Below are 23,069 nucleotides of genomic sequence, written 5' to 3'. Positions count from 1 at the left end.
ATATTTTTGTTTTTTCTTAAGCAATTCTAAATTTTCTTTAAATTAAAAAAAAATTTTTTTTTGTTTTTTTTTTAATTTAAAAAACATTTTTTGTTTTTATTTTAAATTAAAAAAAAAATTTTTTTTGTTTATTCTTAAACAATTCTAAATTTTCTTTAAATTAAAAAAAAAATTTTTTTTTTTTTTTTTAATTTAAAAAACATTTTTTTGTTTTTATTTTAAATTAAAAAAAAAATTTTTTTTGTTTATTCTTAAGCAATTTTAAATTTTCTTTAAATTAAAAAAAAATTTTTGTTTTCTTTTTTAATTTAAAAAATTTTTTTTTGTTTTTTTTTGTAAATTAAAAAAAAATTTTTTGTTTATTCTTAAGCAATTCTAAATTTTCTTTAAATTAAAAAAAAAATTTTTTTTTGTCTCCATTTTCAGCCAATTCGGGTGCGGCTGCAAGTGGCGTACTTTTCTTCGTGACGTATGTTCCGTACATATTCATCACCCCGCGGTATGGCAGCATGAGTCTAAGCACCAGGATAGCCACTTGTCTTTTATCGAATATTGCTCTTTCATATGGCGGCCAAGTTATGGGCATGCTCGAAGGTCAAAGTAAGTCTCTTTTTTTTTACTACATTTTCACCCCAAACAAGGCACATTGCCACTTTGATGTAGGGGGCTACTATTAGGGACACAGGCTACAGGGGTATTAGGTGGGGAGATGGGCAGCAAGATGTCAGTTCACGTTACACTTGAACTTCTGTATGTCAGTATAGTTGGGGAAGCAGGAACCTGGAAAGGAATTCCAAAGTCTAGCAGTTCTGAGAAAGAAACTACTGGAGTAGTAGTCTCTCTTACATCTAGGGATCTCTACTGTGAAGGGGTGAGATTTTGCTGCTTGTTGGGTTTGTCAGAGGTATTTACGTCGAGGGGGTACAAGTGCTTGCAGTTCGTCAAAACATTCACCATTAAATGTAGAACAGGCAGAAGAATGCTACATTACGTCGATGGGACAGAGGCTGAAGCTTGGATGACAGTTCAGGATCTATTAGGTTGGCGACTCTCTTTTGAACCTTGTCTAGGAGTGAGAGACTAGTAGCAAATGCACCGGCCCAAATATGACAACAATACTCCATACATGGGTGAATGGTGGCCTCATAGAGTTACAGGATACTTTCGGGCGTTAGTAGCTTTCTAGCATGGTAGAAAGAACCTACCTTTTTCGCAGCGGTCTTAGCCATGCTCTCAATGTAATTGTTCCAACTCATGTTTCCTGTGAAGTCGGTTGCGTTTCAATTTTTATGGCATATCAATCCGTTGTTGTTATGTAGCCATCTTTGTGCTTGTTTGCTTGTGCAAAATGCCTTTTATTCCGCCTATATAAGTGTTTGATAGTGGGGGTATATGTCGCGGACGACATATAATGGTGGATGAGACATTTCTTATGATGGCGTATACGGCAACGACCATATGTTGCAACACATACATTTGTTTGCTAAGAACATAAATGAACATCTTACTTATTCTTTAATTGTCTTTTTAATCTTTTGCTCAGAATTTTCAGCAATGATTACAAAGAAAAACAAATGCTTATTGCACTCGTCTAGCTGACACCACTATCAATAATTCCCCCCCCCACTTGTTATCTGTGCCTAAACCTAAACGTAGATTCAATGAACAAAGCTTTTTTTTTTTTTTTTTTTTACACGGTGGTCACCACTTATCAAGGCCCGGAAGCCACTCAGGGATAAGGGTTATTGCAAGTACAGTACGTTAGTGTGGAGATTTGATGAAGCGTTTACTTAAGGGGGCGGTTCATTAGGAATTTGTTAACGTTGGACCTGAACACATCCAAGTTGTAGTCAGGTGGGAAGCAGGCAGACGGAACAGAGTTCCACAGGCATGCAGTTCTAAGAAAGAAGCTTTGTTCATGGAATCCACGTTTTGATTTAGGCACAGATAAAGAGTGGGGGGAAGTTTTTCACAGTGGATTCTTTCTTAGAACTGCACGCCTGTGGAATTGTCTTCCGTTTTCCTGCGTTCTAGCTGTCCACAATATGGTTGTCTTCAAGTCTAACGTAAACAAGTTCCTGATGAGCTGTTCCACTTGTTAACCAATTTACCGAACTTCCATTACTAGCGATTACTATATTATCCAATTTCTACTGTACACTCTTTAACCCTTATCCTCGAGTGGCCTGTTGGTCTTGATAAGTGGTGATGCCTATGTAAAAAAAAAAACAAAAAAAAACTGAGTGAATTTGTTTCATCAAATCGCAGTTTACCTTTTCATGCTAATAGTATTGATATTTCTGCTCTTCTTTAGATATAATTATCACTGATATATAAGTATGGATGAATATGCCTAAGGCACACGCAGATCCTTAAATATATACAAAACTTTAGGCATCCGAAATGCTAGAAAAGAAACAATGTGTGTGTAATTACCTGTGTCGGTGAATCTTGATTTCTCCCATGCTTGATGTGAGTGTTTATGGTAATGTAAATTAATGTGAGTTAATAAACATGCTCACTGTTTGATTCAAAATTTGCTTTTTATGTGTTTTGGATTTTTCTGTGCATTTTTTTTTTTTTTCCGGTGGAAAACAAATCCTGACTCTCTAATTGGTTGAAAAAACAAAATTGTTGAATTTTAATAAGCCGATTTTTGTACAAAAAAAAAAAAAAAAAAAAAAAACTAACTTAAAATTACAAACACAATAAGAACTGTGTAAATGTTCTTTTTACATTTTTTTAATTTATTTGTTTATTTTTTTTATTTGTCTATTTTTTTAATTATTTATTTTTTCATAAAATTTGCTAATGAGTTTCTGTTGTAAATTTTCCTGTTTTCTTATCAGACACATTCAATAATGATAAAGAAAATGCCAGTTTATTTTTAGGTTCTTTAATTCAGGCATTTCGTTTTATCACTATTTTTTTTGTTTTTTTGTTTTTCTGGGTTATCTCTTGCCAGACAAAAATCAATGAAAAGTGAAAGCATAGACTGATTTTTCACGAGAAAACACTTTCCTCTGATTCAAAACTTTGAAAAGCTCGTTTCCAAAGTACAATAATTCAATTACAAGATTACGAGTTACTTGTTGAGTTCATAATCATTAATAGGAGAGATACGAATGTGAAGAGATGACGTAATGGGCAGTTCTTTTTTTAACACAGGGAAGAGAATTCATTATTGATGATGGGGATAGACAGATAACTTTTACAAAGACGATAGACAAAACACATTACCTCGCGGTTGAAATGATGTGAAGATATGATGACATTTATTCCAGCTGGATGAGAATGATCAGGAATTCGATGCCTTGCAGAATTACATTTTCTTGTTTACTTCCAAAAGGGGCTTAGCTAACTCAACTCTCCTCTCTTCCAGCTGTAACTCCGAACTCTTCTGAACTGAATATATTGTAAACTATCTTTCTTTGTGACGCCAGAACGTGCTCAACCATGCAAATCTTTTTCTCGCATGGGTTTACATACATATGTCTCTAACACGTTTTTGGCAAAGCAGAGGCATTCCTTAATTTACATTGTCCGATTCTACTTGCTCTCTGACCTTGTATAGTTATTTTTAATATAATGGATAATTCTTCACATTCCTAGGATTGCATCGAAATTGCAATATGTTTTCTTTTTAACTTTTGATTACTGAGTTCGATTCTAATGAATATTATTTTCGATCCTATTTACTTTTTTTCTCTAATTACCGAGATCTGTCTCCTTCAATACTGTTGTGAAGGAACATAACTGGCTATACACCGGTTACAAACTGTATATATATATTGGACTGTTTGGCAGACAGCGGCAGACAGCGGCAGACAAGCAGTCGCAGTAAGACGGATAGTCTTACGTGTTGATTATCAGACTTTCTTCCCCATACTTGTTACTATGTACTTCTATTTACCTTAGGCGAGCAGCCTTACGTTTCTGTATTATAAATAAACCCCATTACACATACCACTCGGTGTAACTCACGTTTGTCTTTATTTCCTAAGTATTTAGGAATATAACAATGGCGAGGAAAGGATGTTCTTTCTCTTAACAGAGATAAATTACCGTACCAAGGACTGTGTACAATGCAAGGATTTTTTGTTTTACGAAAAAAACAAACTACACAAGGATTTTTGACCACGTGCGTCAATGAATTTAAAAATTTTTCCTACCTAAAGTAGCGAAAAGTACGGATTTTTCTTCGTAAAGAACTCACAAGAAATTATAGAAACATGTTCAAGGTAAAGTGGAATTTATATTTATTTTGACAAGTAAAAAAAAAAAAAAAAAAAAAATGGTCGCAAGTTGAATTCGAAACTACACTAAAGGATTACGAGTTTCGAAAGAAAAAATATAAATACAACGACTATTGTACCATTTTATGCCACGTGGGAACGGCAGCCATATATTTTTTTTTTTTTTTTTGGAAAATTAATTGTTTGTTATTGCCTTTATATAAATAATTGGAACTATTTGTCGTGGGAAGTAAGAAATATTTTGTGTATGAACTTACGTTGTTGAAAAAAAAAAAAAAAAAAAAAAGAATTATTTTACAAAGCCTGTTGAATTACTATGGATGAACTTTGTTGAAACGTGTTGTGTCTGCATATTGCTACTAATTTACGATATACGTAAATTTACGATTTTTCTTTGGAATTATTGTGTAGAATTCGAAAAGACATTTTTGTACTAGAAGCTAACATGGAACAATTAGCAGAGTTAACTAAGGCTCTAGCCCTTAGCATCCAGGAACAGACAAAAATGACTCAACAATTTTTAGCGCAACAACAACAACAACAACAAATTCAACAACAACAGCTACAGCAACAGCTGCAACAATAACAAGAAAGAACACAAAAAACTTTAGAGGCACAACAAGAACAAACAAACATACTACAACGACAAATGTCGACACAGCAAAAGAATTTAGAAAAGCTAATTCTAACGTCGACCGGGAAGAAGACTAATTTTTCTGCCGAGGGTATTTCAAATTCACTAACGGAATTTCGTTACTCCCCGGATACTGGTGTTACTTTCCCTGCATACTACAGAAGATACGAAACAATTTTTACGAAAAGATGTTTAGACTGGACCGATGAGGAAAAAGTTACCCTGCTACTACAAAAACTGGGTACTGATGAAAACACCAAGTATGCAAATCTAATTCTACCAAAAAAACCGGAGGAGGTTTCGTTCGAGGAAACAATTAGTACCTTGTCGAAAATATTTGATAAAAGGGATAGCCTATTTCACTCTAGATACAAATGTTTGAACATTCAGAAGGCAGAAGCTGAAGACTATCTAGAATATGCTTGCACTGTGAACTGTTTATGCGAATCATTTAAATTGAATGAAATTTCCGCAGACCAATTTAAATGTTTAATCTTTGTACAAGGTCTCACAGCACCAAGGGACAAAGATATACGTTCACGGATCCTAACAATTATGGAGGCGGATCCTAACATAACATTGCAAAAAGTCACTGAAGAGTGTCAACGTCTGATTAACATAAAGAAAGACAACACTCGCATTGAAGAGAAAAATATTTTTAAGGTGCAGCAAGTAAAAAGGCAAGGGACCACAAGAAAGTCCAGGTTCCAAGAACACAGGATCCTTAAAGGATACAAAGACCCAAAGCTAAAGTGTAAATGTTGTGGTAGTTTAAGACACAACAATAAGACCTGCTGGTTTAGGAACAAAATATGTTATGAATGTGGTCTCAGAGGTCACAAGGGAACATATTGTGCCCAGAAGAAAAGACAAGGGACCGATAATGTAAATACGCTTCGCATGAATAAAGAAAAAAGCTGCGAAAGACGGAAATATGTTGATGTTCGGATAAATGGACATCTGGTTACATTGCTTCTGGATAGCGGTGCAGATATTAGTATTATAAATGAAGATATATGGAAAAGGATAGGTCGACCTGAATTAACGAAAACCAGAAAGACGGCGAGAAGTGTGTGCGGCAAAAGATTAGAGTTCAAGGGAGAATTAAAATGCAAAGTGACATTCGCTAACCAGACTCATAAATCCAAAGTGTACGTCGTACCAGGAAAGAATACATGCCTGTTTGGGGTAGATTGGATTGTCCTGTTTAATTTATGGGAGAAACCCATAAATTCGTTTTGTAACGTTTTAACTGCAGAAAAAGCAAACCAAAGGGAAGACTTCCTGAAGGATTTGAAAACTGAATTTCCCAATGTTTTTGCCGAAGGACTTGGACTCTGTATTAAGACAGAGGCAAAATTTGAATTAAAGAAAAATGCCACTCCAGTATTCAAACCTAAAAGGAATGTGCCTTTTTCAGCGATGGACGCAATCGAAAAAGAGTTGGATAGACTTCAACAACTGGAAGTCATTGAAAAAGTTAACCACACAGATTGGGCAAGTCCAACCGTGTATGTAAAGAAAAAAAATAACAGAATAAGGGTCTGTGGAGATTTTTCAATGGGTTTAAATGACTGTCTATTGGACCATAATTATCCCCTTCCGTCCGCAGAAGATCTGTTCTCTAAGCTTAACGGAGGAAAAATTTTTTCTAAGATAGACCTCTCAGATGCTTACTTGCAAATTAAGATCAGCGATGAATGCTCCAAATACTTAGGCATAAATACTCATAAGGGCATTTTTAAGCTAAAGAGGCTTCCTTTTGGATTAAAGGTTGCTCCTGCTATTTTCCAGCAAATTATGGACACGATGCTGGCAGGGTTGGAATTTTCAATGGCCTACCTTGACGATATCCTAATTAAAAGTGAAAATTTGCAAGATCATAAGAAGCATGTAAAAGAAGTATTCAAAAGAATACAGGAATTTGGTTTTAAATTGAGCCCAGAAAAATGCGATTTTTTTATGAAAAAAATTAAATATCTAGGTCAAATAATCGACAAAGAGGGTCGAAGACCGGATCCACAAAGGACTGAAGCAATTGAAAAGATGCCTGCTCCAGATTCAGTGACAAAATTAAAATCGTTTTTGGGATTAGTTCAATACTATGCAATTTACATCCCTAACATACATAATTTAAGAGCTCCTCTTAACGAGTTACTGAAAAAGGGTGTTAAATGGAACTGGAATAAGGAATGTGAATCTGCTTTCCAAAATATCAAAAGATGTCTACTGTCAGACTTAGCATTGGCACATTTCAATCCAGAAAAGGAACTAATACTAGCAACGGACGCCAGTGATTACGGTGTTGGCGCTGTATTACTTCACAAGTATGAGGATGGTAGGACAAAAGCTATCGCCCATGCTTCAAGAACGTTGGTTGCAGCGGAGAAAAATTACAGCCAAATTGAAAAAGAGGCGCTGTCGATAATATTTGGAATTACAAAGTACAATCGATTTCTCCATGGACGATCTTTTATTTTGCAAACAGACCATAAACCCCTACTTACCATATTTGGATCAAAGAAAGGCATTCCCACACATACTGCGAATCGATTACAGCGATGGGCTGTAACCCTCTTAAACTATCAGTTTAAGATGGAACATGTATCCTCAAAAAAGTTAGGACACGCAGATGCATTATCACGGTTGATCCCTAAAAGAAGCGAAAGTTTCGAAGAAACGGTAATTGCTGCGCTTAAAGACGAAAGTGAATGTACAAGTTCAATGTGTAATATGATACGTGAACTTCCGGTAACTTTCGAAAAAATAAAAAAAGAGGCAGTAAATGACATTTTCATTAAGAAAATGAAAAATCAATTGGGATGGATAAAAAAAAATAAAAAGGTAGATCAGACAACGCCTTTTTCCATCTGTGAAGATGTGCTCATGTATGGTGAGAGGATCGTAATTCCACTAACGTTACAGAGGAAAATTCTGAAGGAATTTCATACAGGTCATCCGGGCATTTCGAGAATGAAATCCCTTATGAGAGGATATGTGTACTGGCCTGGTATGGACAAGGAAGTTGAAAAATGTGTCAAGACATGCAGAGGATGTCAATTAGCAGCTCGAGATCCTCCAGTAAAAACGACGCCATGGCCAAAGACGGACCTACCCTGGTCACGTCTGCATATTGATTATGCAGGACCTATAAATGGTTATTTTTACTTGATTATTGTAGATTCTTTTTCAAAATGGCCAGAAATATTTAAGTTTAGACATCCAACAGCAAAAAACACTGTGAGTGCGCTTAATGAAATTTTTAGCCGTTTTGGAGTGCCAAAAACCTTAGTGAGCGATAATGGAACAGCATTTACTGCTCATGAATTCAAAGAATTCTGTGACTCACTAAATATTCTACATATGACAACACCTGTGTACCATCCACGATCGAATGGGTTGGCCGAAAAATTTGTAGATACGTTTAAAAGGGCACTTAAGAAAAATCTTACTACGGACACAGACGAACAATGTATTCAAACATTTTTAGCAATTTACAGGGTGACACCAAATCCTAATAATAATGTCAATTCTTCCCCGGCTGAGCTAATGTTTGCAAGAAAGATAAGATCTGTCTTCGATAGGCTGCTACCAGAGAAAAAGAAAGTTTTCAAAAAAGAAAACCTTAATACCAAGTGCTTCTCCCCAGGTGAAAATGTATATTTCAAAAATTTTCAAAATGGACGAAATCAGTGGGTTGAAGGTATTATCAAAGAAAGGATTGGGAGCATGGTCTATACCATCCAAGGATTAAGTTTTGTCTGCAAAAGACACAGAAATCAAATACGTCCCAGACTGTCTCCAAATGTGGAAGAGACACCAATGGAAACATTGTGCGATATTTTTGATATACCAAAACCAGCGTGTGTACCGCAAACAATGAATATTTCGCCTGAACCGACCATACGGGCTGGACAGAAACCTTTACCCCGGGTAACGCTGACCAGAAGGAAAAGCGCAAGAAAGAGAAAAGTTACCAGGAGATTAAGCCCTGACCCTAAAAGGAAGAGGTATTTAAGCTAAAATCAGGAAGATTTCAGCTTCAGGGGGAGGTGTTGTGAAGGAACATAACTGGCTATACACTGGTTACAAACTGTATATATATATTGGACTGTTTGGCAGACAGCGGCAGACAGCGGCAGACAAGCAGTCGCAGTAAGACGGATAGTCTTACGTGTTGATTATCAGACTTTCTTCCCCATACTTGTTACTATGTACTTCTATTTACCTTAGGCGAGCAGCCTTACGTTTCTGTATTATAAATAAACCCCATTACACATACCACTCGGTGTAACTCACGTTTGTCTTTATTTCCTAAGTATTTAGGAATATAACAAATACATAACATACCTTCAAGCTGCCTTTCATCAAATGTGCATAACATATACATTCACTGATATGTTTAAATGGAAAACTCTGGTAAAATATAAATAGTGTTAGATTATGCCAGGACAACACCAGATTGCCTTGCTGATTATCGATTTAGGAAAAGTTAAAATGTTTGTCTTTTGTGTCCTTCTTATTTATTACTTCCTAGCATTTCAGCCCGGCGTTGCCCGGGTGTTTGGATGTGTATGTTGAGCAAAAAAAAAAAAAGTGGTAGTAGGAAAGCAGACTCGAACAAAGAAGGAAAAAAACCTAACATTTATGCTGTTATGACCACCGCCAAACCGGAAGCGACATTTTTAAAATTAAGGCTAGACAATCTAAAGGAGAGGATAACTTTAAAAAATATCGGCGAAAAAAGTGACCCCCTCCCCTGTAGAAAAGTGCCTAGTTGAAGGGGAAGATATTAATGTTTTTAGCCAATTTTTCGATATTTGTCATATGAAAAATCAAACTTTAAAACGATACTGGTCTTGGTAAAATCCGTCGCCTCTATTGAAAGTTTAAGGCAGACATGCAAACAGACATACATACTTACATTTATATATTGGCAACTAAAATTTTGGACCCAAACTGATGAAAAAGCTTGCCCTATCTCTGAATACCCTTTATGTAAAATTTCAAATATTTAAACCAGAAATTGTCTGAGTAATTTGGAAGAGATCGCAAAGTTCAATTTTTTTTAAACGTTGACCCCTATTATGACCCCTTAAAATTAATTGTTTTGGGCTCAAATCAAGTTATTAAGTTAGACCCATATCCAAGGAACCTATATCTAAAATTTCAAGTGCGTAGACCCAAAATTGTCGGAGGTGTTTAGTAGAGTTCTCAAAGGCCTAATCGTTGAACTTTGACCCTTTAATCGCCAAATTTCTGGCCAAAAACCGATCACATCCCAAATCTCAGTACCCTGTATATCAAATTTCGAGTCTGTAGACTAAAAATTGACAGAATTATTGCGTAGGGAAATGTACACAGACACACACACACACACACACACATTCATTTTATATATAGATTTATTAAATGTTCTTGCTGCTATTCTCTTTTACATTTGCTTTTAGTTTTAAAAGTCTGAGTGTGTTCTTACATATATGGGTGTGTGTGTGTGTTCTATTCTTACACAGTTTCTTGCCTTGAAGGGTCTCGACGTGTATGCGCAAATATATAATGTGTACATACCTGCTTGCCTTGTCCAACGGATGATATCTTCTTGCCGCTGGCTCCATCTCATGGGGAGTGGTCACTGCTACAGATGCATCGATAACACGAGATGGATTGAAGCTTCAATTTGTTTTATTAAAAAGTCAAGCCTATGTCTCGAACCCATGGTTGTCGGAGGAGAGACCCTAATGTCACGTCTGCTTCATCTGCAGTCCAAAACCAACTCTAGCCCACGTGATCGCCAACCGGAAACCTACGACCACAATTCCCGTTACCCTTAATTTCCGGTGCATCGTCATCCCTAATTTCCGGTACATCTAACTAGGTTGACAAAAGGTGACTTGAGTTTGACGAGTGTCAAATCTAACCTTCTGTGACCCCACTAAATTCGCTGATGGGAATCGAAAATATACTCACATAACTTACTATTTCTCCAAACTACCTAAATAGCATTTAAGCTAGGATTCCCAATACTACACAAAAAGCAAATGTGTTTATAGGTTTGTGGAATTTGAAACGGCAAAAGAACCAGAAATCTGGCCTTGGTGAAATGATTGTTAAAATACTCGAACAAATAGGTTTCAAAATAACAGATTGAAAACGTGATTCAAAGTCACATGGTAATAGCAAGCGAATAGTAGAGATATATTACAGTTAGTCAGCAGCCAGTTAGACAGAGAGATGGAGAGAGTTGGGGTATTGGAGACAGGGTCAGCTAGTGACAGGCTTGTCCGCTAGGGGAAGCAGAATCTAAGAAGTATGCAATCTTCCAATGAAAAAACATTTGCAGTAAAAGTTGTCTGAAAATATAACCAGAATGTCGGTGTCGTTCTTCCTTGCAGCTTTCCTCAAGCTCATCAATCAAGATCACCTGATGGTATAAGACACACTTTTAACACTTCATATTTTTAAGTCTTTTATTTTTAATTTTTTTTTAAATTTTATTTTTAATTTTGTTTTTAATTTTATTTTTAATTTTATTTTTAATTTTGTTTTTAATTTTGTTTTTAATTTTATTTTTAATTTTATTTTTAATTTTATTTTTAATTTTGTTTTTAATTTGTTTTTAATTTTATTTTTAATTTTATTTTTCATTTTATTTTTCATTTTATTTTTAATTTTGTTTCGGTAAGAAAACCCAAGTTCACATAGTATGTAAGATTTTGATGGCTATTTTAGTTAAAGTTCGAATGGAGATAAATATGTCATCAAGTTAAATATGTTTATTAAACAAAAAGAAAATAAATGTTTTTATTAAACAAAAAAATGTTTTTATTGTTTAATAAAAAACAAAATTAAATTAAATGTTTTTATTGAACAAAAAGAAATTAAATTTTTTTATTAAGCAAAATAAAATTAAATGTTTTTATTAAACAAAAAGAAATTAAATGTTTTTATTAAACAAAAAGAAATTAAATGTTTTTATTAAACAAAATGAAATTAAATGTTTTTATTAAACAAAAAGAAATTAAATGTTTTTATTAAACAAAATGAAATTAAATGTTTTTATTAAACAAAAAGAAATTAAATGTTTTTATTAAACAAAAAGAAATTAAATGTTTTTATTAAACAAAATGAAAATGAATGTTTTTATTTAACAAAATTAAATTAAATTAAATGTTTTTATTGAAAAAAAAGAAATTAAATGTTTTTATTAAACAAAAAGAAATTAAATGTTTTTATTAAACAAAACGAAATTAAATGTTTTTATTAAACAAAATTAAATTAAATGTTTTTATTAAACAAAATTAAATTAAATGTCTTATTCTAAAATAATTGTGTTTATTTATTTATTTATTTATTTATTTTATTTTGTTTCTATTTTTGTCATCACTTTATTTTTTATTATAATTTTACTTATTTACTTTTTTTTTTTTGGTTGCCAAGCCGCCTGCTAGTAAAATATAATATACTTAAATATATAAATAAGCTTAAATATATTTTAATTCACGCAGATTTCGTATTTATTATTATAGAGCTGAATCTCTATATAACATTATATTGTACCCAATATATTAATAATGATTTCAAATGTTAAAAAACAACAATAAAAAACAACCTAGGTGTCATCAGCCAGAATCGAAACAAAAAATTTAGCAATTTAGCTCTGGTCACTACTGTTTGAGCTATCAACAGATTAGATAAGATAGGTTTAAAATTAAGCGACTTCAAGCTATGAATGTATATTTGCGCTTGTGCAGAAGTAACACGTTTAGTCGACTTACTCCTGCCAAAGTCAACAGTTTTTTTTTCAAATCAAACACCTTAACAGCTAATTTTACCGGATAAAAACCAAATCAAATTTGTTCTACAGGTCAAAATCCCCTACAAATCAAGTTTCAAGTTTGCAGACCAAAAATTGACAGAATAGCTTTTTTTTCATTATTTATTATTTTTGTTTATTTTATGCTATTTTAAATTTCGTTTATTTATTCTTATTTGTTTATTTTTATTTATTTCATTTTATTTTTTTGATATCTTTTATTATTTTATTTTATTTATTTGTTTATTTTTGCTTATTTGATTTTGTTTTTATAATTTTATATTTTTTGTTAATATTTTGTTAGTTTATTTGATTTTTTATTTCTTGTCATCATTTCATTTTTATTTTATTTTATTCATTGGTTTATTTTTGGTTTATTTGATTTTATCTTTTTATGCTTTTTATCATTTTATTTTATTTATTTGATTTTCTTATAATTTTATTTTGCTATTATTTTGTTAATTCATTTTATTTGTTTATTTCTTGTAATCATTTATTTTATTTTAATAATTGGTTTATTTTTAGTTTATTTGATTTTATGTTTTATATTTTTTCTCATTTTATTTTTGTTGTTATTATTTTGTTTATTTATTTATTCATTTTATTTTTATTTGTTGTTATCATTTATTTTATTTTAATAATTGGTTTACTTTTAGTTTATTTAATTTTATCTTTTATGTTTTACCTCCATTTTATTTTTTTTATTATTATTTTGTTTATTTATTTATTTTATTTTTATTTCTTGTTATCATTTCATTTTTATTTTATTTTTTGTTATTTTTTGTATTTATTATTTTTTTTGGCAGGTGTCGGAATTCAGTGGGACAATATTGCAACGGGTACATCAATTGATGACTCGTTTTCCATGATGCACGTCATTGTGATGCTGCTTATTGATGCGATCATTTATGCACTGTTTACCTGGTACATCGAAGTTGTCTTCCCTGGGCAATACGGCATTCCCCAACCTTGGTACTTCCCATTCACAGTAAGTCTCCCAACTTTTGAAAACTTTTCATCAAAAAAATCATTATGCAACACTTTAACATGTTACATATTACTTAACAGTTCTTAATGTTTAGTATAGATATAATTTATATTTTAGTATACATACAATTTATATTTTAATATACATACAATTTATATTTTAGTATAGATATAATTTATATTTTAGTATAGGTATAATTTATATTTTAGTATAGATATAATTCATATTTTAGTATACATACAATTTATATTTTAGTATAGATATAATTTATATTTTAGAATAGATATAATTTATATTTTAGTATTGATATAATTTATATTTTAGTATAGATATAATTTATACTTTTGTATAGATATAATTTATATTTTTGTATAGATATAATTTATATTTTAGTATAGATATAATTTATATTTTAGTATAGATATAATTTAGATTTTAGTATAGATATATTTTGTATTTTAGTATAGATATATTTTGTATTTTAGTATAGATATAATTTATATTTTTGTATAGATATAATTTATATTTTACTATAGATATAATTTATATTTTAGTATAGATATAATTTATATTTTAGTATAGATATAATTTATATTTTAGTATACATACAATTTATATTTTAGTATAGATATAATTTATATTTTAGTATACATACAATTTATATTTTAGTATAGATATAATTTATATTTTAGTATAGGTATAATTTATATTTTAGTATAGATATAATTTATATTTTAGTATACATATAATTTATATTTTAGTATAGATATAATTTATATTTTAGTATAGATATAATTTATATTTTAGTATAGATATAATTTATATTTTAGTATAGATATAATTCATATTTTAGTATACATACAATTTATATTTTAGTATAGATATAATTTATATTTTAGTATACATACAATTTATATTTTAGTATAGATATAATTTATATTTTAGAATAGATATAATTTATATTTTAGTATAGATATAATTTATATTTTAGTATAGATATAATTTATATTTTAGTATAGATATAATTTATATTTTACTATAGATATAATTTATATTTTACTATAGATATAATTTATATTTTAGTATAGATATAATTTATATTTTAGTATAGATACAATTTATATTTTAGTATAGATATAATTTATATTTTAGTATACATACAATTTATATTTTAGTATAGATACAATTTATATTTTACTATAGATATAATTTATATTTTAGTATAGATATAATTTATATTTTAGTATAGATACAATTTATATTTTAGTATAGATATAATTTATATTTTAGTATAGATACAATTTATATTTTAGTATAGATATAATTTATATTTTAGTATAGATATAATTTATATTTTAGTATAGATACAATTTATATTTTAGTATAGATATAATTTATATTTTAGTATAGATATAATTTATATTTTACTATAGATATAATTTATATTTTACTATAGATATAATTTATATTTTAGTATAGATATAATTTATATTTTAGTATAGGTATAATTTATATTTTAGTATAGATATAATTTATATTTTAGTATACATACAATTTATATTTTAGTATAGATATAATTTATATTTTAGTATAGGTATAATTTATATTTTAGTATAGATATAATTTATATTTTAGTATACATACAATTTATATTTTAGTATAGATATAATTTATATTTTAGTATACATACAATTTATATTTTAGTATAGATATAATTTGCCAGCTGCAACAGGTGTAATCGATAGGGTGTCACCCTAACGCCAGCCTTTTTATAACTAGTGAGGTATTTTCCATTCACAGTAGGTCCCCTAACTCCCCTTATTTTTAACACTTCTCATCACAAAATTTCATTCCTGTTTTAGTTATTCGCTCAAAATATAATAAACTAGCAGGGTGACCCGATGTTGCCTGGGATTGAATGATGATCAACGAATGTTTTACACTCCCATATTTTTATTGCCATCGAAATCGGTAAAATCGCCCATTTTCCAATCAAATCGCCCGCTTGCCTAAGCTAGTTGGAGACCCATCGCAATGCACCAAGAGAAAGCTTCACACGCCTCCCCGCAGTGACTAAATTCTCAATTCATTGCAGCCTACATTGCACTGTAGAGAACCTACGGTTGATTTTATAAAATTACTTTTATATATAATGGCTTGAATTAAAGTTTAAAATGCAAAAGTCAAATATCATGGTTCAATTGTGCTCTAAACAAAAACATTTATTTTGAACGCGCCTCTGTCATATCAAAGAACCTACTGTTGATTTTATATACCTGGCATTTCTGCTTGTGTGGTGATGATGGCTTACATTTAAGCTTAAAATGAAAAAGTCAAGTATCATGGCTTAATTGTGCTCTAAACAGAAACATTCATTTTGAACGCATCCCTATGATATCAAAAAAACCTACTATTGATTTTATATGCCGGACCTTTCTGCTTGTGTGGTAATAAGACTTCTCAAATGCACTTGTGATGTTAGGCTGTATAAGGTGTTAATTTTGGTGAAAATCGCCTGTTCCTTAGCGACAGATAGATAAGAAAGGTTTAAAATTAAGATACTTCAAGCTATGAATATATATTTGCGAAATGGTTTCGATTCTAGCTGATGGCACTAAGTCAATTTTTTTTTTTTTTTAAACATTTTTGCCATCATATTTTTGTATTAATAAATGTGAAAATTTGCATGATTTTAAATATATTTAAACATATTTTACGGCAAGCGGAATCAAAAGCGCTATCGTATTATTATATAGATTCTTGCATCATATTTTGGAAGAAGGACTAAAAGATTAAAAGATTAAACTGAAAAAGAAAATAATTGCTACTGGCGAGGCGTCTACAAAATAAAACGCATCTACTGCTCCTACCTCGTGGAGGATATTGAAAAAGACGCCATTATTAATTAATGTTTTGTTTAATCAATAAGATAATTATGTATGAGAACGGAATATTCAAATATATTAAATACAACCTGGCAACGCCGGGTACTTCAGCTAGTTGTAAATAAACAAAGAGAGGCTTACTTAAAAAAAAAAAGTAGTTAAGAGAATCCCGGGCAACATCAGATAAACAAAGATTGAAAGTTGAAAAAAAAGATTCCAGTTGAAAAACAAAAGATTCCAGTTGAAAAAAAAGATTCCAGTTAAAAAACAAAACATTCCAGTTGAAAAAAAAGATTCCAGTTGAAAAAAAAGATTCCAGTTGAAAAAAAAAAGATTCCAGTTGAAAAAAAGATTCCAGTTGAAAAAAAAAGATTCCAGTTAAAAAAAAAAGATTCCAGTTGAAAAAAAGACTCCAGTTGAAAAAAAAAAGATTCCAGTTGAAAAAAAAAAGATTCCAGTTAAAAAAAAAAAGATTCCAGTTGAAAAAAAAAAGATTCCAGTTGAAAAAAAAAGATTCCAGTTGAAAAAAAAAGATTCCAGTTAAAAAAAAAGATTCCAATTGAAAAAAGATTCCAGTTGAAAAAAAAGATTCCAGTTGAAAGTGCAGAAAGTTTTAGTCAGACATATTTTAAGTTACCATCGACGTTCCTTGTTTATTTGTGTTCTGTTTTTCTTTGCAGAAGTCATATTGGTTTGGCACCGTCCAAGCGAGATATTCGGATGAAATTCAAGCTGGAGTCGAACAAAACAGCGAATTCTTTGAGAAAGAGCCAGTCAACTTGAAACCAGGAATCCAGATCAACTGCATGCGGAAAGTTAGTCCATTTTCGTAAAAATCTATTCCAAAATCCCAATTCATTTGGAAAAACATTTCTATGGTAATGGTGCATAGAAATTAAGAAATAAGCAGTCACATTATATATACATATATATATATATATATATAGGATGGAATACTGTTGCCATATCTGGGCAGGAGCTGCTAAAAACAGCCTATTCTGCCTTGACAGAGTACAAAATAGACTTCGTGGCTTAGTGGGGGATGCCCTTTTCTCTACTCTGCAACCTCTCTCCCACAGAAGAGACGTTGCGATCCTATCCTTGTTTTATCGTTATTACCATGGCAGGTGCTCGTCTGAACTCCAATCTCTGGTCCCTCCTCGCCAATCTTTCTCGAAAAAACACCCGTCTAGCTGAATCCACTGTGAAAAATTTCCCCCACTCTATATCTGTGCCTAAATCAAAACGCGAATTCCATGAACAAAGCTTCTTTCTTAGAACTGCACGCCTGTGGAACTGTTCCGTCTGCCTGCTTCCCACCGGACTACAACTTGGATGTCTTCAAGTCCAATGTTAACAAATTCCTAATGAACCGCCCCTTTAAGTAAACACTTCATCAAATCTCCACACTAACGTAATGTACTTGCAATAACCCTTATCCCTGAGTGGCTTCCGGGCCTTGATAAGTGATGTACTCTCACGTCGATTTTGAAGTATAAGGTTCCGCCCCAACAACTAAGTTGCTCGGAAATGCAAACAGATGATTTGTTTATGGCGGTGAAGACTTTGTGTAGAACGAACCACACTTTTTGCTATTACTGCTAGCCTTTGTCGGTGCCAAAATTCATTTTTCTACATAGTCACCAACATTCTCAATGCATAGACGTCTGGAGCGTGGTTTGTCATTTGTAATGTCTCCTATTTTTTTTAATCAAAAAGTTGAACAGCTATAAAGATGGACATGGTACCATTAAAACGAGCGACCTTTTGTGTTCCAGAATTTATTTTTCACCACTATTATCAATGCACTTTTGCCAGAAATTCAATGACGCATCTCTGTTTGACACACCTCCATGATAGAGGCTGCTTTTTTTTTCTTTTTTTTTTTTTACATGGAGGTCACCACTTATGAAGACCCGGAAGCCACTCGGGGAAAAGGATTATTACGTGTACAGTAATCAATGGAATAGTATCGTAGTAATCGTTAGTATTGGAGATCTGATAAAGTGTTCTACTTAAGGGGGCGGTTCATCAGGAATTTGTTTATGTTGGACTTGAAGACATCCAAGTTGTAGTCAGGTGGGAAACAGGCAAATGGAAGAGAGTTCCACAGGCGTGTACTTCTAAGAGAAAGAAGCTTTGTTCATGAAATCTACATTTTGCTTTCTTAGAGTCTCACACCATCAATACCTGCAACAGAGAGATGAAACTTTCAGGTCATGAATGCATAAGTTCAGTCACCATAGCAATGCAATTCGCAGTTTTAATTAAAAAATAAAATTTTCTTTTAAAGGAATTTTTTGGCGGCAAGAAAGTGGCTGTTGCCGGGATCTCTTTAAATATGTATGAAGGTCAAATCACTGCTCTGCTTGGACACAACGGAGCCGGAAAGACAACAACTATTTCAATGCTTACAGGTAAGACAATTTTTTTAACGACTGGAAAAGTAAACTATTGGTTATTGCTACCAATGTTTCTGAATTTTTGAGATGAGGACTGGTTATTCGTATTATTTGGATTCTTCGGACTACTGTTTTTATCTTGAGTGTCATTTTCACAACGTTTCGGTCGATGTAACCTCCGACCTTCTTCAGGTGTATCTTGTCGAACTCTTGAATGTTTCTGTCCAATTCAGGAATTAAAACGGAATTTCGAACAGTACCCTTTATTTACTTCACGGGGGTAGCATGCTCTTGTCCTATCAGCCATGACTATGATAGAGGTCCTAAGTAATTCGCAATTGTACTTTTAATATGCCCACACTGAGAATTGAACCTTCAACCTTCAGGAGAATATCACTTTTACAATGAATTTTTCCCAGTAGTCTAACCACCGTGCCAAAAGTCCTTTCGGACAATTCTGGTACAAATTTTAGGAGATATTTATTTTCCAAGTACTCTAACTACTGTGCCAAAGGTTCCATTTGAAATTTTGTCCAGATTCCAGAGTTTGACAGAAACATTCCTGAGTTCAACAAGAAACACCTGAAGAAGGTCAGAGGCTGCAGCAACCAAAACGTTGTGAAAATTGCAATCAAGATGAGAACAGTAATCTGAAGAATCCAAATAATAAGGTTATTTTTACTAAAACAGTTTTTTTTTTCATTTCCACTTCCTGTTTAGTCGTCCCTTCTTGCTATTCACATAATTCCAGTTTAATTTCAAAACTCTACATAAAAAAAAACTAATCTTCACTTTGCAATTCTTTTTCAGAATAGTTTTATCTATATCCCTATCTCTAATACTAGTGTGGGTGCCTGGCGTTGCCCAAGTGTTTTGGAGGTGTAAAAGAAAGAAAAAAGTTTTGGTAGGAAGGTAGGCTCGAACCCAAAGCCTTGACGCAAAGGTGGAAAAGAAAGGGGAAAAAAACCTAGCATCTTACCCGCTCGGCCACGAAAGGAGAATGACTGAAAAGCGTTTGAATTTAATGATGAAAAACTTACGTGACAGCTGCGCAAATTTAATGATGAAAAACTTATGTGACAGGTGCGCGAATTTAATGATGAAAAACTTACGTGACAGGTGCGCGAATTTGATGATGAAAAACTTACGTGACAGGTGCGCGAATTTAATGAGGTCAAACATCACGCCATCGAGGAAATGAAATGCCGCACTTAACTTTTGCTGCGAGGCAGTTTTTTTGGTTCCCCAACTTTGGCTTGTTTCCCAAGCTGTTGGGGAAGGGGAGAACCAGCTCCCCATAAAAAGAGGAGTCTCCAAATGGATAGCAATTGTCTGATATAAGGGGTTTCCCCTGCATTGATCACACCTTATTGCTTTTCAGGGAGCTGCCTTATGTTACGGATTCAGTTTCGCTATTATAAACCTGTTTTTTTGTTTTTTTTAGATAGGTTTTATCTATAACTAGTAGAGATCCAGCATTGCCAGGGATTAATTGAGGATCAATGAATGTCCAACACCATATTTTTCTTGTCACTGAAATCGGTGAAATTGCCCATTTTTCAATCAAATCGATTGATTGCCTGCTCTAATTGGTGACCTACTGTCGAAACTCCACATTTTTTCTCACAGTGACTTAGTCCATAATACATTTTTGTGTACATTGCACTGTAGAGAACCTACTGTTGATTTTATTAAACATATAATAGCTTGAATTAAAGTTAAAATTACAAAAGTCAAGTATCATGGTTTAATAGTGTTCTAAATATAAACATTCATTTCAGTCTGACACATAAAATATGTGTGTGTGTGTGTGTGTGTGTGTGAGTTCGTTCCCTGTAGGCTCCGAAATGGTTGGCCCGATTTTTTAAAAAATTAGCACAAATATATTCTCTATGTTTGTGAGTGATGCTCTTAGATAGATTTTGTATCGAATTAAACCACGATACTTGACTTTTTAGTTTTAACTTTAACTCAAGCCATTATGTTAAAATAATTTTATAAAATCAACAGTAGGTTCTCTACAGTGCAATCAAGACTACAATGTATTGTAGACTAAGTCACTGTGTGAAGGCATGTGAAGCTTCCTCCCAGTGCACCGCAGTGGGTATCTGACTAGAACAGGTAATCAATTGATTTGATTAAAAAATGGGCAATTTCACTAATTTCGATGACAATAAAAATATGGGACTGTGAAACATTTATTGATTATCAGTCAATCCCAGGCAATGCCGGGTCTCCCTGCTAATTTCTTATATATTTGTTTTTTGATCAATTTTTCGTAGCAATGTGTTTTGTAAAACGAACCCCCCAATTTTTTTTTTTTTTTTTTTTCTAAATTTAATAAATTTCACACTTTCATTGAAACTTGTTGTGTTTTGACAGCTGATTGGATAGTCACTTCGGCATCTTCTGGTTGTTTACATAACCTGGTCTTGGTGGACGCTGTTTCTCATGTTTTCTTTTTTCTTTCAGGATTCATTCCTCCGACAAGCGGCACGGCCTACGTAAACGGTTTCGACATTTGCAAAGACATCAAGAGCGTACGAGACAGCCTTGGGATTTGCCCCCAACATGACGTCCTTTTTGAAAAGTTGACCGTCGAAGAACATTTGAAATTCTTCGCAGTGGTGAGAACATTAAAAAATTTGAAAAAATTTAATAAATGATAAAAAAAAAAAAATAGAATCAGATTGTGTATTTTGCTTTTGTGGATTTGGAGAAAGCCTTGGATTAGTGATGGGACGATTCCAATATTTTTTTCTCGATTCCGATACAATTACAGATTCAGATTCTTATAAATTTCTATATATTTAACTGCAGATTTGTTATTTTTTTCTTTTTTTTTCCAATTATCATAAAACACATAGCCTCGTAGATGTCCTTTTCTCTTCCCTGCAACCTCTATCTCACAGAAGAGATGTTGCGAGTTTGTCTCTGATGTATCGTTATTTTCATGGAAAGTGTTCGACTGAGCTTCAGTCTATGGTCCCCCTCGCCAAACTTTCACAAGAAACACTCGTCTAGCTGAAAACACTATCAATAATTCCCCACACTCTTTATCTGTGCCTTAACCTAAACGTAGATTCCATGAACAAAGCTTCTTTCTTAGAACTGCACGCCTGTGGAATTGTCTTCCGTTTTCCTGCTTTCCGGCTGACTACAATATGGTTGTGTTCAAGTCTAACGTAAATAAGTTCTTGATGAGCCATTCCATATAAGTTATCAAATTTACCGAATTTTCATTACTAATGATTACTATATTGTCCAATTTCTACTGTACACTCTTTAACCCTTATCCTCGAGTGGCCTCTTGGCCTTGATAATGTGGTGATGCCTGTGTAAAAAAAAAAAACACGTTAAATGTGCAGATATTTACTCAAACGTAAACTTATGAGAGCATGATCTATTGATTTTAGTTTTACTGGTCGTTTAAAATCAATAAATATTGATTTAGTCGTTTAAAATCTATAAATATTGGTTTAGTCGTTTCAAATCAATAAATATTTGTTTTGTCGTTTAAAATCAATAAATATTGGTTTAGTTGTTTAAAATCAATAAATATTGGTTTAGTCGTTTAAAATCAATAAATATTGGTTTAGTCGTTTAAAATCAATAAATATTGATTTATCGTTTAAAATCAATAAATATTGGTTTAGTCGTTTAAAATCAATAAATATTAATTATTTCATTATCATTACCAGCAGTGGAAGATTTTGCTTAGAACAAAGTCAAATAAAAAAGACAATAAATAGAATCGTTTTTGGCATCAGTAAACAGGCATAAATTTTTCCGATTCCAATAACCCCCAAAAAGTTCCGATTTTTCTGGTTCACGATTCCGATTCACAGTAGAGATCCCTAGATGTAAGAGACTTCTACTCAAGTAGTTTCTTCCCCAGAACCGCTAAACTTTGGAATTCCTTTCCGAGTTCCTACTTCCCCAACTGTACTGACATGCAGAAGTTCAAGTGTAACATGAACCGACATCTTGCTGGCCAACTCCCCATATAGTACCCCTGTAGTTTATGTCCCTGATAGTAGCCCCTTACATCAAAGTGGCAATGTGCCTTATTTGGGGTGAAAATGTAATAA

General features: G+C 32.2%; 1 protein-coding gene across 2 annotated transcripts in view; it reads left to right on the top strand.

The window, feature by feature from the left end:
• The window catches only part of LOC145266592 (phospholipid-transporting ATPase ABCA3-like), a 178,699-nt gene that overhangs the window by 105,437 nt on the left and 50,193 nt on the right, over nucleotides 1-23,069 (top strand). For both annotated transcript variants that reach the window (XM_080122440.1, XM_080122441.1), the window contains exons 6-10: nucleotides 427-600; nucleotides 13,510-13,691; nucleotides 17,257-17,391; nucleotides 18,870-18,993; nucleotides 21,451-21,605. In XM_080122440.1, coding sequence (XP_079978566.1) covers nucleotides 427-600; nucleotides 13,510-13,691; nucleotides 17,257-17,391; nucleotides 18,870-18,993; nucleotides 21,451-21,605 — 770 coding nt within the window. The remainder of the gene's footprint in view (nucleotides 1-426; nucleotides 601-13,509; nucleotides 13,692-17,256; nucleotides 17,392-18,869; nucleotides 18,994-21,450; nucleotides 21,606-23,069) is intronic.

This window comes from Euprymna scolopes, chromosome 41 (genome assembly GCF_053919585.1).
Source record: "Euprymna scolopes isolate OS-2025 chromosome 41, ASM5391958v1, whole genome shotgun sequence".
NCBI lineage: Eukaryota > Metazoa > Mollusca > Cephalopoda > Sepiida > Sepiolidae > Euprymna > Euprymna scolopes.
The sequence above is the reverse complement of the archived record's forward strand: the minus strand, read 5'-3'. Positions and strand labels throughout refer to the sequence as shown.